At 44.2% G+C, this 15,347-nt stretch overlaps 1 protein-coding gene across 3 annotated transcripts in view; it reads left to right on the plus strand.

Moving 5' to 3' along the window:
* Positions 1-15,347, plus strand: part of arhgef3 (Rho guanine nucleotide exchange factor (GEF) 3) — a 305,631-nt gene that overhangs the window by 164,644 nt on the left and 125,640 nt on the right. For 2 of the 3 annotated variants that reach the window (XM_078209601.1, XM_078209604.1), the window contains one exon: positions 9,693-9,755. In XM_078209601.1, the coding sequence (XP_078065727.1) occupies positions 9,693-9,755 (63 nt within the window). The remainder of the gene's footprint in view (positions 1-9,692; positions 9,756-15,347) is intronic. The other variant, XM_078209602.1, reaches the window with a different exon arrangement.

Here is a 15,347-nt window from a genome sequence, read left to right on the forward strand (position 1 = left end):
TCAGCTGAATTATTTGTATCATCTTTGCTACATTTCTATTCACTTAAAACCGGAAAGAAATTCTCCTGTGCAATGATTTTACCAGTTATTTTAGTTGGCTAATGTTCTGAAATAAAGAGCAGTTTCAGTATCACGTGTAATTGATGTAGGGTCTGTTCTGAGGAGAAGAACCGCTTTGTACTTTTGCAGTGGTGTGGCTTCAGCACATTGTCACTCTTCCTGAGCAGCCTTGTAGGAGAACATGGCAGAAACACAAGCCTACTTAAAAGGGCCTGAATCTTGCACTCTGAGCAGGAGTCTTTCCCGCTTTGCAGAGCGTAATATTGGGCATGATGACTTCCGGGCAGCAGTTCCCAACCTCATCATGTTAATTTTAGTTAATACCATGTGCAGGTGGGTCAAAATGTTGGGAACCCACCCGCATTATTTAAGTGTCCATTTCAATGTCTATTGAGGCAATTGCCAAGTGGTCAGAATGCAATAAGACGCTTTCAAGATCTGAATCACATCAGGTTTGAAGCACCTTTTTTTTTTAAGCGCAAGCTTGTTTTTAATGTTTTTATTCCATTCTTAAAGTTACAAAACCAATGCTCACAGTGGACCAGGCAAACCCAAACCCATTCCTTGTTCCAAACGCCAAATTCAAATTCCAATTGAATCAATTCATGGTCCTCACAAGAGAGACAAACAAGATCCAAGCTGATGAGAAACGGCATTGCCTCCCATCTTGGGCTTGATCTGACGCTTGACCTTAGCCAAAAGGCCGAGCTTCTTGGGGCAGGTTTTTAAACAGTAACTCCTCCGACCGCCCAAGGCCTGTTCCAGCATTCTCTGGCAGTTGCACCTGCGACTGTGAAGTGTCCTCACCAATGCATTTATTACCCCTGTCCAATGTGCTGATCCCTGCCAAAGCCCCAGTATCTGTGATGGTGCTGAATGCCCAGAGACGGTGTGATGGTGCACCCTCCAAGGGTCACTCCTCAGAGGAGGGTGGAGCTTCTTCAGCATTCTCCAATGGAGGCAGCGCTGAAGAGGCTTCTCCTGAAAGGAACAGAATTAATCCAGGGCAGGGGATCATCGGTTAAACAGATTACTAAAAGTTTGCATCTAAATCTTAACTCAGATACACATCCACCCGGCCAGACGTGCATTAATTAACTCAGCGGAAGATATGATCCCATGAACGAAGACTTGCACCCTCTGATGACGATGGTTGTCAAGGGTCTTGAGTGTGCAACCCCGGCACCAAACACTGCATTTCGCCAATAAACCTTCAAATCTAGTGGCCCAGTATGATACCTCACTCATCTGACCAGAACCAGGCCACCCTCTAGTCTTAGCACTGCCTATGCTCCTTGCTCCATGTGTGTCTATGAGGATGAGCACTTGTTCCTCCATATGTGGTGACAATCTCGACCCTGCCACCAATGTGGAAGTGTTCGCTGGTGTTCTTAGCTCACTTGTCCTGTAAACATTAGGCCTGGAGTTGGCATTAACACTGCCAAGGACTCTCATGTCAGAGCAACGTGATCAGATGAGTGAATGGCTGGCTAATGCCTGTTCTCAGTCGGGTGAATGTCATCACGACAAACACCATCCAGAATAAAAAAGAATTAACATCAGGGAATGCTGGCAGAATCCATCAGGTCTGGCATCGCCTGTGGAGAGAGAGGCTGAGTGAAACTTTTGAGGGAGTACAACTCCTCTTCAGAGTTTGTAGGAATTGGTCATCTCTACAAAAGACTCCCTATGTTTCCATCTCCACACTTGCAGACCGGCTGACTTCTGTCAACGTTCTCTGATTTTATTCCCCAGCTTTACAGCTTGCACAGATTCCCCGATTCGTAACCAGTTAGAATGGTCCCTGGCCTAATTGAAGAACAGTAAGAGTGGGACTCACTCACCTGAAGAAGGGGCTTGGAGCTCCGAAAGCTTGTGTGGCTTTTGCTACCAAATAAACCTGTTGGACTTTAACCTGGTGTTGTTAAACTTCTTACTGTGTTTACCCCAGTCCAACACCGGCATCTCCACATCATGACTAATTGAAGAAAGCAGTGTGTCTGTGTAAGCATGCCACTGTGGATGAGCTGGGTACTTGGTACACCTACTGTCTTTGCTTTTTAAACCTGCCCCACACTGGAAAAATCTTGCTCATATTGATGCCAGGCTCACCCTTGCCAACCTCGGTCAATGAATGTCTTCTGGCACCGACTCCAGCTCTGCCTGACATTGTCCACACTCGAAACATGCTCGGCCATCTCCTCCCGGGCACCTCATGCCAACCTGTGGTTCTCCCCCCTCATGCCAGCCTGTGGTTCTCCCCCCCCCCCCATGCCAGCCTGTGGTTCTCCCCCCTCATGCCAGCCTGTGGTTTCCCCCCCCTCATGCCAGCCTGTGGTTCTCCCCCCCCCCCCCCCCCCCATGCCAGCCTGTGGTCCCCCCCCCCCTCATGCCAGCCTGTGGTCCCCCCCCCCCCCTCCTCTCATGCCACTTCTTGGGATGAAACGATCAGCTCAAAACTCCGCTGCGTGGAGAGGTGCACCAAGCGCCTCCTCTGTGAAACTGGCTTCAGCTCCTTCTGCAGCTGCTCTCCCCTTGCTCCAATGGGGCAGACGTCAGTAAGATAAATGCACCAATCCTCAATGTCTGCTTCTGAAATATTCCATTGTGGCTCATTGAGAGGCTGTGGACAGAAAAGAGCAATCATTAATATGAACTTACCTTCAAACAGCGCAAAGGAATATAATCCTCTCTGGTCGACATTTCCTTTCCCTTCAGGGTTCACCTGACATGCTGACCACGGGCCTGTTAAAAGTCTGACCTGCCACATTGCAAGCAGTCACATTCCAGACCAGCAGCTTTTGATTCTGGCAAATGGTAGATTATATAGGTTATCGGACTTAAGACTCAAAATTGCAACAGGAGTTTACTGCTTCTAGAGTGCAACCTGGATTACAAACTCCAATGTCAATCCATAATGTGCTCACAGAAAGCCTCTATGGTGCAGCTAATTAGCATTCTGATCTCTTACCTGTGGCTTTTGGATTTGAATCCATTGCAGACTAATGGGCCACATTGTAGGGACCTCAAATGAAATGGGTTTGCCCAGACTTGATGCAGTTTTAAGTGGAATTTGAGTTCAATATGAAATATCTGGAATTAAGAATCGGAAAAACCCATCTGGTTTACTAATGTCCTTTTGGGAAGGGAATCTGCCTCCTTATCTGGTCTGGCCTACATGTGACTCCACAGCCACAGCAATGTGGTTGACTTTCAACTGCCCCCCAAGGGCAACAAGGGATGGGCAATAAATGCTGGCCAGCCAGTGACACCCATATCCCATGAATGAATTTTTAAAAAGTTGCCCTTGGAGGGCAGTCAAGAGACAACCACATTGCTTTGGCTTTGGAGTCACGTGTAGGCCAGACCGGGTGAGGATAGCAGATTTCCTTCCCTAAAGGACATTGGTGAACCAGATGGGGTTTTCCAACAATCAACAATGATTTCATCGTCATTAGTAGATTCTTAATTCCAGATTTTAAAAAAAATTGAATTCAAATTCCACCATCTGCCATGGCAGGATTAGAACGCAGGTCCCCAGAGCATTAGCTGAGTTCCTGGATTAATAGTCTCACGATAATAGCACTAGGCCATCGCCTCCCCCATTATCTATTCTAAATTGCCCCTAGTATGTAGGTTAGGTGGATTAGCCATGATCAATGGGATGGGTCAGGGGGTGGGATGATCTTCGGGGAGTCGGTGCAGACTCAGTGGGTCAAATGGTCTCCTTCTGCACTATCGGGATTCTATGATTCTCTGTCACTGCCAGCTCTTCGAAAGAGCTATTCAATTAGTCCCACACCCTTGCTCTTTCCTCATTTCCCGAAGTATTTTCTCGTTCAAGTATTTATCCAATTTTCTTTGAAAGAAATTATTAAACGTGCTTACACTCCTCTATTTCAGTAACTCCAGATCATCACAACTCTCTGCGTTAGAAGTAAAATTATTCATGTTGTCTCTGCTGCTTTTGCCAATTGCCTTAAAGCTGTGCCCTTTGGTCACCAATCCTCCTGCCAATGGAAACAATATCTCCTTATTAATTCTATGAAAATCCTTTATGATGTTGGACCTGTCTATCAACTCTCTCCTTCACGTTCTTCGTTTTTAGGGGAACAGCCCAGTTTTTCCAATCTCTCCACATAGCCAAAGTCTTTCGCCCCTTGTACAATTCTAGACAATCTTCTGCACCCTCTCATAAAGTTTGGTGCCAAAGAATTTCCAGAAACTTCATCCGGGGCCTAATTAGTGCCTCATGCAGGTTTAGCAAAACATTCTTGCTTTGGAAAGTGCACATACACAACATCAAACGCATTACTCTCATCTACTCTTTCCGTTACTTCACAACAGAATGTATTTGAAGTTAGTCAAACACACTTTACCTTGAATAAATATGTGCTGCCTTTCATTTATCATCTCATGTTTTCCAGGTGCCAATTCATTGTGTCCTTGATTAATATTTTTAAAAACTTCTCAAGACTAGTGTTATGATGATGGGCCAGTATTTCCTGAGTTTCACCAGTATTTACATTCATCCAGGGCTCTGGAACCAACTCCACATGTAAGGGCGAAATTAAGGATTGTGGCCAGTGCCTCGACAATTTCTACTCTTCTTTACCTTAGTACCTTTAATGCATCCCATTCAGACCTGGTGACTTTTTTTGAGTACTGCCAACATTTTCAATATCTCCCTTTTTGTCTATTTTTATCCTTTCAATTTATTTACTGCCAGGAGGAGGCAATGGCCTAGTGGTATTATCGCCATATGTTCTGGGGGCCCCAAGTTCAAATCCTGCCATAGCAGATGGTGGAATTTGAATTCAGTTTTTAAAAAAATCTGGAATTAAGAATCTACTGACGACGATAAAACCAGTGTCGATTGTCGGAAAAACCCATCTGGTTCACTAATGTCCTTTAGGGAAGGAAATCTGCCATCATTACCTGGTCTGGCCTACATGTGACTCCAGAGCAACAGTGATGTGGTTGACTCTTAACTGCCCTCGGGCAACTAGGGATGGGCAATAAATGCTGGCCAGCCAGTGACGCCTTTGTCCCATGAATGAATAAAACAAATTCCTCCTTTATACTCACATTGGCGGCATCCACTTCTTCAGTGAAGATAGACGCAAAGCAATCATTTAGTATCTCAGCCATGCTCTCGGCCTTGATAGAAGGTCCCCTTCTTGACCACACCCTTCCTTCTATCCTTTTATTATTTCTATATTTATAAAAGATTTTTGGATCTCCTCATAAACCACCTTCATCCCCCTTTCTTCCTTTTTCGGTTCTCCCTGAGACTTTTGTGCTTAACTTGGTTCCTGACTGAATTATGAATCCAACTTTGGACGTACAAAGGAAATTGGGAATGAGCGGAGGGCAGAATTGGAGGTTTTTGAAGGGTTGTAGGGGTAGATGAGGTTGCAGAGTTAGAGAGAGGTGAGGCCACTGAATCATTTGAACGAGGATGAAAATTTTAATATCAAATTGTTGGCCAGTGTGGTTGGTGAGCACAGGGATAATAGCTGTCTGCAACTTGGGGTGGGTTAGGAGCAACAAAGGATGAATTAATGTTTATGGAGTGTGGTAGTTGAGAAACCAACCTTAAGAGCCTCATAATATCGAGTCTCAAGGGAACAAAGGCACAGTTGAGTGTTTTGGCAGTGCTGAGGGCAGGGCAAAGGAAGCTGATGTTATGGAGCTGGAGGTGGAAGACCTTTGTAATGGAGAGGATATGGGGTCAGGAACTCATCTCCCCCAACAGGACGCTGATGTTGTAAAAAAAATCTGTGGCTCATATGTTAATGTGGAGCATTCTTTATGTCTCATTACTGATATGTATTTGTCCAAAATGGTGTGGCAACAGGCAGAAAATAAAACAATTCGCATGGCCACTGTTCTTTCCTACCTGCCTGTTTCCTGTTGGGTGACCAAATTTTCCACCATAATGCCTTTTATGTTTTGATTAATTTATTAGTATTCTCAAGTGCGTGTTTGGTAATTGTCGACAACTTTGTGAACTGAACACTGGTTTTGGAGGCGCCAGTCCCTTTATTTGTACTTGTTTTAACCTGCACATTATCAGCAACACCCATTCCCAATTGCTATCTTCCTTTACAGTTCAATGATGCATGTTATCCAAATCACCTGGTGGATCCTCATGATTGCTTAGGGATGGGTTCCTCTGAACAATTTCCCTCAGAACATTTCCACTTAATTAAACATGCAATTGACAGTCTTTGAATTTGAGACCAAAACAACCAACTGATCTCGCTTTGGCAAAAAATAATTGCAAATGGAGTAGAAATCACACATTTATATTGTAATTATCCGATGTGTGAAAACAAAAGGGCAGCAAGGTGGCATAGTGGTTAGCACTGCTGCCTCACAGCGCCAGAGACCCAGGTTCAATTCCGGCCTTGGGTCACTGTCTGTGTGGAATTTGCACATTCTCCCCGTTTCTGCGTGGGTTTCCTCCAGGTGCTCTGGTTTCCTCCCACAGTCCAAAGATGTGCAGGTTATGTTGATTGGCCATGCTAAATTGACCCTAGTGTTAGGGGGATTAGCAAGGTAAAGGTGTAGGGTTATGGGTATAGGGCCGGGGTGGGATGTGGTCAGTGCAGACTCGATGGGCCGAATGGCCTCCTCCTGTACTGTAGGGATTCTATGATTATCACGTTCATCGGTACTATTGCTTTGTAACTTCATTTTCCTAACTTTAGTATGGGTTCCCCATTCAAGGAATTTACGATTAAAACCACCTTGGAAAGATGACCCTGTGGATGTGACCTGTATTCCCAGAATGCAGAAGGGTTTGAAAGTTCAGGCTACTGTTAGATTTTCAGTGAATAAAATGACTTACTCAGATCCCTCCCCCACCCTGAGGTCATCATTGATCCTCTCTGCAACTCTATTGGAATGCGTTGCAGCGAGTTTAAGTGGGGATTGCAATCTGAGCTGTGTGAACAATTTAATGAGTGTGTGTTTCTGGCTTATTTAAAGGATGGAAGGAGAGTGTTACATGGTGCTATTTTTCTATCTCAGATTTATAAATGAAAAAAGAAACCTGTTGCCGTGTAGAACAAAAACAGGTTCATATTTTGATTAGGAAAGTCTAAATGGGAACATAGCCACATTTATAAAGCTGCAATATGGGAAAACTACATTGACACATACCAGAGGAAAATAAAGACAAAATCCAGGAAAAAAGTGGAAATTATGGTTTTCATTATTATTCTATAGACATTTATATCAAATGTGTTATTTTAATCACAGGAAAACCTGTTTATTTTGATCACAAATATATTAAACTTGCATAGAATTATATATTTCATCAGCTTCTATGTCCTTTATATAGTATGGGGCAAAAACAGTGCACAGTACAGCACAGTTTCTTATCTGGATAGGCACATGAACAGGTACAGAGGGATACAGGCGGTTGGTCTAGGTAGGACAACATGATCGGCGCAGACTTGGTGGGCTGAAGGGCCTGTTCATGTGCTGTACTATTCTTTGTTCTACTGTAAGTGCGGCCTGGCTGAAGTTCTAGACAGATTTAACCTAATTTCACTGCTTTTGAATGATATACCCCTAGAAATAAATTCCAGTGCTTTGATCGTATTTTTAAATGCTTTGCTGACTTGTGATGCAGTTTTCAATCATTTGTTTACCAGTATTCCTAGATCACTTTGCTCTCGTACTTCATTCAGTTTCTCATTTTCCAAGGTGTAAGTAATGTTTCCACTTTTCCTACCAAAATGCATCATCTCACATTTATCTCTGTTAAAATTCATATGCCATTTAACTGTCCAATTTGCAAGCCTGTAAGGTATCATGTGTTAGCTGTACCTGATGTGGAGATGCCGGCGTTGGACTGGGGTAAGCACAGTAAGAAGTCTCACAACACCAGGTTAAAGCCCAACAGGTTTATTTGGTAGCACAAGCCACAAGCTTTCGAGCGCTGCTCCTTCACCAGGTGAGTAGGAGTTCTGTTCACAAACGGGGCATATAAAGACCCAAACTCAATTTACAAAATAATGGTTGGAATGCGAGTCTTTACAGGTAATCAAGTCTTAAAGGTACAGACAATGTGTACCTTTAAGACTTGATTACCTGTAAAGACTCTCATTCCAACCATTATTTTGTAAATTGAGTTTGGGTCTTTATATGCCCTGTTTGTGAACAGAACTCCCACTCACCTGATGAAGGAGCAGCGTTCCGAAAGCTTGTGGCCTCTACTAAGCAAATATTGAACAAAGAACAAAGAACAAAGAACAATACAGCACAGGAACAGGCCCTTCGGCCCTCCAAGCCCGCGCCGCTCCCCGGTCCAGGATTGAATCCTGAATCCAGGATCCCCGCCCAATTTTCCAGCCTATCTACATACCAATATCCTATCCACCGAGCTGTCCCCCACAGCTACGATGCTTTGTTCATTACAACCTATTAACTCACCCCCACCCCCCCATTCCAGACCATGTGATCTCCAGGGAGAGGCGAAAACCCAGAGTGAAAAACCCCAGGGCCAATATGGGGAAAAAAAAATCTGGGAAATTCCTCTCCGACCTCCTGAGGCGATCGAAACGAGTCCAGGAAATCACAATGGCCCTGATCGGAAAATGCTTCCCAACCCTAGTCATTTCCACTTCCACGAGAAACAAGGAACAATTAGCCCGCGCCGCTCCCTGGTCCAAACTAGACCACTCTTTTGTATCCCTCCATTCCCACTCCGTTCATATAGCTGTCTAGATAAGTCTTAAACGTTCCCAGTGTGTCCGCCTCCACCACCTTGCCCGGCAACACATTCCAGGCCCCCACGACCCTCTGTGTGAAATATGTCCTTCTGATATCTGTGTTAAACCTCCCCCCCTTCACCTTGAACCTATGACCCCTCGTGAACGTCACCACCGACCCGGGGAAAAGCTTCCCACCGTTCACCCTATCTATGCCTTTCATAATCTTATACACCTCTATTAAGTCTCCCCTCATCCTCCGTCTTTCCAAGGAGAACAACCCCAGCTTCCCCAATCTCTCCTCATAACCAAGCCCCTCCATACCAGGCAACATCCTGGTAAACCTCCTCTGTACTCTCTCCAAAGCCTCCACGTCCTTCTGGTAGTGTGGCGACCAGAACTGGACGCAGTATTCCAAATGCGGCCGAACCAACGTTCTATACATCTGCAACATCAGACCCCAACTTTTATACTCTATGCCCCGTCCTATAAAGGCAAGCATGCCATATGCCTTCTTCACCACCTTCTCCACCTGTGACGTCACCTTCAAAGATCTGTGGACTTGCACACCCAGGTCCCTCTGCGTCTCTACACCCTTTATGGTTCTTCCATTGAAGGTCCTGTCTTTTGAAGATCCTACCTGTCTTCTCAGCTGAAGATAATTCTTTCCGTTCCCTGCCTAACATTTATCTCTCGTGATTATCTGGTCATTTCTCTCATTGCTGTTTGTAGGACTTTGCACAGATTTGCAGCTGCATTTTTCTATTTTGTAATAGTACACATTAAAAGGTGTAGCTGTGAAGCATTTTCAGATAGGAGGCCATGAAAGGCACTATATCAATTGGCATTTGTTCTTTTATTTATTTTATATTGTCTGACTGACCTAATTTGTTCTATTTTTTATAGAAGAAACGGAAGCAGAGAAAGAGAGATGAAGATTCACTAAGTCTGTGTAGCCTCGATGGCAGTGTAAGCAACACTTCAATTTTTCTGTTTATTATGCAAACCTCTTTGCTTTGTGCATGACCAAACGAACAGAATGCTTGGCTATGTTGCTAACCAGTTGACTACATGTTAGAAAGGTGTTGCGCTAAATTTGGACAAGGTACAAAAGACAATTCGATGGGCAAAATTATATCATATCTTACACTGAATCAAACCTTATTTTGGACCTAGAAACACCTGTCACTGAGAATATTCTTTAAGGAGGTTTTGGTTGGTTCACTTTTTTTTGTCTTTGTCAGCTCTCCTGCCCAGTTCAGAAATCCTTCATCGATTCTCACTGGAGTTTTCTGGATCTTATGTTTTCTATCTCTTCAGTTCTAATTTGTTGCTATTTTACTTCCATTAAAGTATAACTTTCCAAGAAATGTCCAAACAGCAAGTGTGTAGGAGAGGCAAAACTTCCGTATGTTGTCGATATATTGGCCTAGGTTTTCCAATCAACAGCCACAGTAATAGTCCTTTCAAGTGAGTTGTTGATTGCATTATGTTTGGAAAACGCATCTCTTCTCCTTGTGGCAAGATGTCTGACTTGTACCTGGTTAGCTCTGGTAGCAAGTTTGAAATTGGGAACGAGGGAACCATGAAACAAGCAGGTGCTTTATTTCTCCGCAGTGCAGTCGGGATCATCTTCTTCAAGTTCCTTCCTCATGCTAAGGGTTGGGTTCAATGTTGTGCCAAGCATTTCTGTTGTAAACAAGAGCATTTTTGTGACTAGGTTTCATTGCTAGCTATGGATTGATATTCAGTAAGGGATCAATCTTTCCTGGAGGTGATGGCTAGATGTCTGCATTCTCAGGAGAGTGGATGTATCCTGGATCTAGCCGGTATCCACCTTCAGAGCCATTACCTTCTGGCAAGGGTCGTCTGCCTCTTCCATCATTGCAGACTTCATTGACTTAGCGAGGCAATGTCCCCTATCTACACCAAAGATGATGATACCCTCACTTAGTTTAGTTCATCAATCAAGGTGAAGTACCAGGATATGGCTACTGCTGCACATTGCCAGCTCCTTGGAGGGGTAAGTGAGAGCTGAGGGCATTGTGGGATGCCAATGAGCCTTACCCACATTCAGAACTGAAGTGTGCAGCTGACAATGATTCAGAGATATCAGTCCTATCATAGAAAGCCCCCATAAATCCCAATTCAACATCGTCAATAACTTAAATTTGAGCCTTTTGGTTCCCATAAATGATCCACATCAAATGATTGTTAAGTTGAATACAGAGCTCTAGGGTTGATTGACTATAAGTATTAAATCCTTCCAACAGTCCATGTTTAAAAACCCATGGGGAGAATTTAATGTAGGTGATGGGGGGTCTTGCCCACCAGCTGGAGAGTTGGTGAAAGCTCCACCTCACCTCTTTTCGGGAAGGCCTGCTACACTAACTGACTCAAAACTGGGCACCAAAGGGCCTTCACTGGGACCCTGGGGCAATAGTCCTGACCAATTAGGGGTCAGCAGCTCTTCATTGCCCGGTAATGCTACTGGGGAGGTGCCCACCTGAGGGGCCCAAGCAAAGGTGAGTGATGGTGCGAGGGTGTTGTGGGGGGTGGTTATTGGGGAGGGATGTCGGCAGCTGATGCACTAATTCCAACATTTGGCCATTTGTTAGCCTAATTGCCAGTTCCGCTTGAACTGAGTGGCTTATTAGGCCACTTGAGGTCATTTAAGAGTCAACCAGGTAAGGGTGACAGATTCTCTTCTCTAAAGCGGTGCTAGACACCAGATAGGTTTTTTACAACAATCAACAATGGCTTCATGGTCATCAATAGACTTTTGATTCCATATTTTTATTGAATTCCAATTCTACCATCTGCCATAGTGGGATTTGAACTTGGGGGCCCCCAGAGCATTACTCTGGGTCCCTGAATTACTACTCCAGTAACAATACCACTATGCCACCGCCGACCCATGCAACTGGTATTCAATGGGAGACAATGAATCCTGCAGCCATCCTCTGACCGTTTGTATTTGATCTAGCATAACAAGTCAAAGGCTGGCCACTGGGTGACAAGGATTAGCTTTGATGGCACAGCTTCTGGCTCCCACACACACACATACAGGTGGCCAACAGTGTTGAGCCATGCTGTCACAAGGAACGTTATAGGGCATGCCATTGACATCTTCCAGCAATGGTTCCACTGACGAGCTTGTTCTGGGGAAGCCTGAAGTACTGAGCTGAGCTGGTGTTAAGATTTGTTGTGGTATGCTAACATGACCATTAGGAAGGAAGTGCCCACTGCCTCCTGCGCTATAACTCGATTTTAAGTAGCGTTAGCCACTTATGATATCAGGTCCTTCACTAACACATGCAGTAAATGAAGAACATAGGTTTCGCCGTGCTGCCTGCTGTACCCTGGTGGGCCTGTGTCTCGCTAGTGAATTTGTTTGCAAACTGAAATTTCCTGGAATAGACCCTGAAGTTACCTTGCCATCTTATGGCTGTTCTATTATGCTGCACTCAAAATGATGGCATTGTTTGCCTTGTTAATTACAACCTTGCTGATTGCTCGGATAGTAAACTACTCAATGCAAAACAAAGATGAATGATGAGTTTGTGCTGCTGCCTGAAAAAGATGAGAAGCAGCCCCAATGTGCTTAACGCTAACTCAAAAATCTCTCTGTCTCCATCAATATGACAATGTAAAACATTTCCTTCACCAGTCATTGTAAAACCCTCATTGAAATTGCTTGATCAATTATTATTACATTGCGGACAATCATTTGATATAGTCTGCTCCCACTGGTAATTAGTTAAATCACAGAGTCATAGGGCACAGCAAGAGGCCCTTGGGTCCATCCAATCTTACTGTTTCATGAAAGTTAAAGATTATTTTCCGTGTTGTAGATGATCACTTAGAATCCTACGGTGCAGGAGGCCATTCAGCCCATCGATAACAATCCCACTCGGGCCCTTTCCCCATAATCCCATAACCCCATGCATTTACCCTAGCTAGCCCCCCTGATACTAAGGGGCAATTTAGCATGGCCAGTCCACCTAACCTGCACATCTTTGGACTGTACATCACTTGATGTATGTCTATAGTTTATTCTTCAACCGGAGTTCCAAATTCAATTTAACAGTGACTGCGAATAATGGCAGGCATTATGAGCATTTTTATCTTTACCCATTTGATTTACAAAGTAGTCTACAACAGCTGGTACCACCTCATTGAAATATCTCACTCAATTTAATGGCTGGAACTCTCCCACCTTGCCCGCCACTGAATTGGAATGGGTGAGGGTCCAACAACAGAAATTTCCATTGACCTTGGGTGGGAATTTCTGGTCTCGCCCGAGTGTGGCTGTAAAATCCCACCCTGGACTAGTAACTCACTCTATGTGACTACTGGAATAAGTGTTTGTGTCTTACTCAAACTCCTTTCCAAATGGAAACATGAAACATGTCTGCAAGTTGCTGCCTGGTCATTGGCTAAGTTGATGTTATTTAGAGAGTTCCCAGAGGGCTGAGTTTGGGTAAATTGAACCTTGCATTCAAGTTTGTACAATCCTTTAAAGTCACTAGGCAAACGCAAACTATACTCGAGATGATGGCCAACACTTGGCTAGGTGTTCACACTCACATTTCTATCATGGTTAAACCTCAGCAGGCTGAAATTTAACAGAGGAAACTTTACCTCGGATGACAATGTGTAATGTGACAGTTTCAAATCTTTCAGGCTGGGAGTTTCCCCAATGGCGTGGGTGAGATGTTTCTTCTTCCTTTGAGCAGAAAGACCACTGAGCTATGGGGGGATTTTCAGAGCTTTCATTTTACTTTCCTTAATTATAGCTCCACTTCCTGCCCACCTCAGGTGACCTATTCACAAGGAGCAAAAGGTCCTTTGATCAGGTGTGGGGGTTACCTCCTGTACTCCCATTTGGTTCCGTAGCAAATATTGCCTTCATTTCTGTTGATTTTTGTGCATGGTTCCCATTAACGCACCTTTAGCATTATCTGCAATTTGTTACATTTTTGGGACGCAATTTGCCCACCATTATCAGCGATTTGGAGAAATGCTTCAGAACATCTGGCAAAAAAATAGAAAAGTTTCCTCAATCAGCATAAAGTTGTTCAGATGAACCACTTCCTGTATAACGGTTCAAATTAAGCACTTTCTGTGGGAGAAGGACAAGTTTAATCAATAGCAGAGGTTTGTGAGGGTCACCAAAGGAAGTAGGATATGAGGACATTGCGCTGGCCCTCCTCAGTACTTAGGCTTTTTAGCTATCAGGTCATTTCATTATCTGGATTATAAAATGCTATTTTAGAACGTTAGGTAATGTAATGAACGGGAAGGAAATGAAGTTAATTGCGAGTGCTTAACGATGATGTATCTCTGTTTCTGATGGCTGGCTTCACAAAATATATTGATGAGCTGAAGCGATACAAATATTTCTCTAGATTAATTTATGATCACTCACAAGAGCTGAAGCCACCTTGTCTGGAAAACAGGAAACCAGAAAAGTTTAAATGATATCAAGTGCAAAGCACAGCAAAAATAATTGTTCATTTCAAAACAGTTGAAATAGATTGTCGATTAGCACGGTGGCACAGTGGTTAGAACTGTTGCCTCACAGCGCCAGGGACCCGGGTTCGATTCCCGGCTTGGGTCACTGTCTGTGTGGAGTCTGCACGTTCTCCCCGTGTCTGCATGGGTTTCCTCCGGGTGCTCCGGTTTCCTCCCACAGGCCAAAGATAAGTGGGTTAGATGGATTGGCCGTACTAAATTGACCCTTGGTGCCAGGGGGACTAGCTAGGATAAATGCATGGGATTATGGGGATAGGGCCTGGGTGGGATTGTGGTCAGTGCAGGCTCGATGGACCAAATGGCGGCCTCCTGTGCTATAGGATTCTTTGATTCTATGAAATGATATTACTCAGTAATATGTGAACTATCTTTAATCAAGAAATTGCATTGGAAAGTAAGCCAGCAGCAAACGTGTGGCCAACAAGAGGCGGCTTGTCTGTGATTTGATTCCAGTTTCGTTTCCAAGTGTTCCTAATTCAGCTGCACCACATTATCAACTTACACCACTGTGGAAGCACCATCACCACATACACGACAGTGCTCCATGAAGGCCCACTCACACCTTCTCAAGACAGCAAGAGATGGGCAATGAATGCAACCTTGAACCATTGAGAACAAATAAAGAAAAAGTCCTTAGAGCAAATCTGTCACACCTTTGTATATTTAAAGGGAGAGGCAGATTTTTTTCCCCCAGTTTCTTACTAAACAATGGCTGGAAAAGGTAGTCGCATGCGGAAAAATGACCGCTGGTTGCATCTGGTGCAAAATTCCACCAAGAAAAGGTAAAATAGACGGTGTTGGGTTGCTCTGTTCCTGAGTATTGTTTACTCTCAAATGCCAGATTAGAGCCAGATACTGGCAAGTAATAATGCTGTAGTGTGATCCAGCTACACGGATTTTCCTGACAGTACTGCAAATCTGCCACAACCTTCAGATAGAGAATCTGGTGAACTGGTGCAACGACAATAATCTCTCCCTCAATGTCAACAAAACGACTGCAGGAAGCGTAGTGGAGAACATGCC

Source organism: Mustelus asterias, chromosome 3, assembly GCF_964213995.1.
Source record: "Mustelus asterias chromosome 3, sMusAst1.hap1.1, whole genome shotgun sequence".
NCBI lineage: Eukaryota > Metazoa > Chordata > Chondrichthyes > Carcharhiniformes > Triakidae > Mustelus > Mustelus asterias.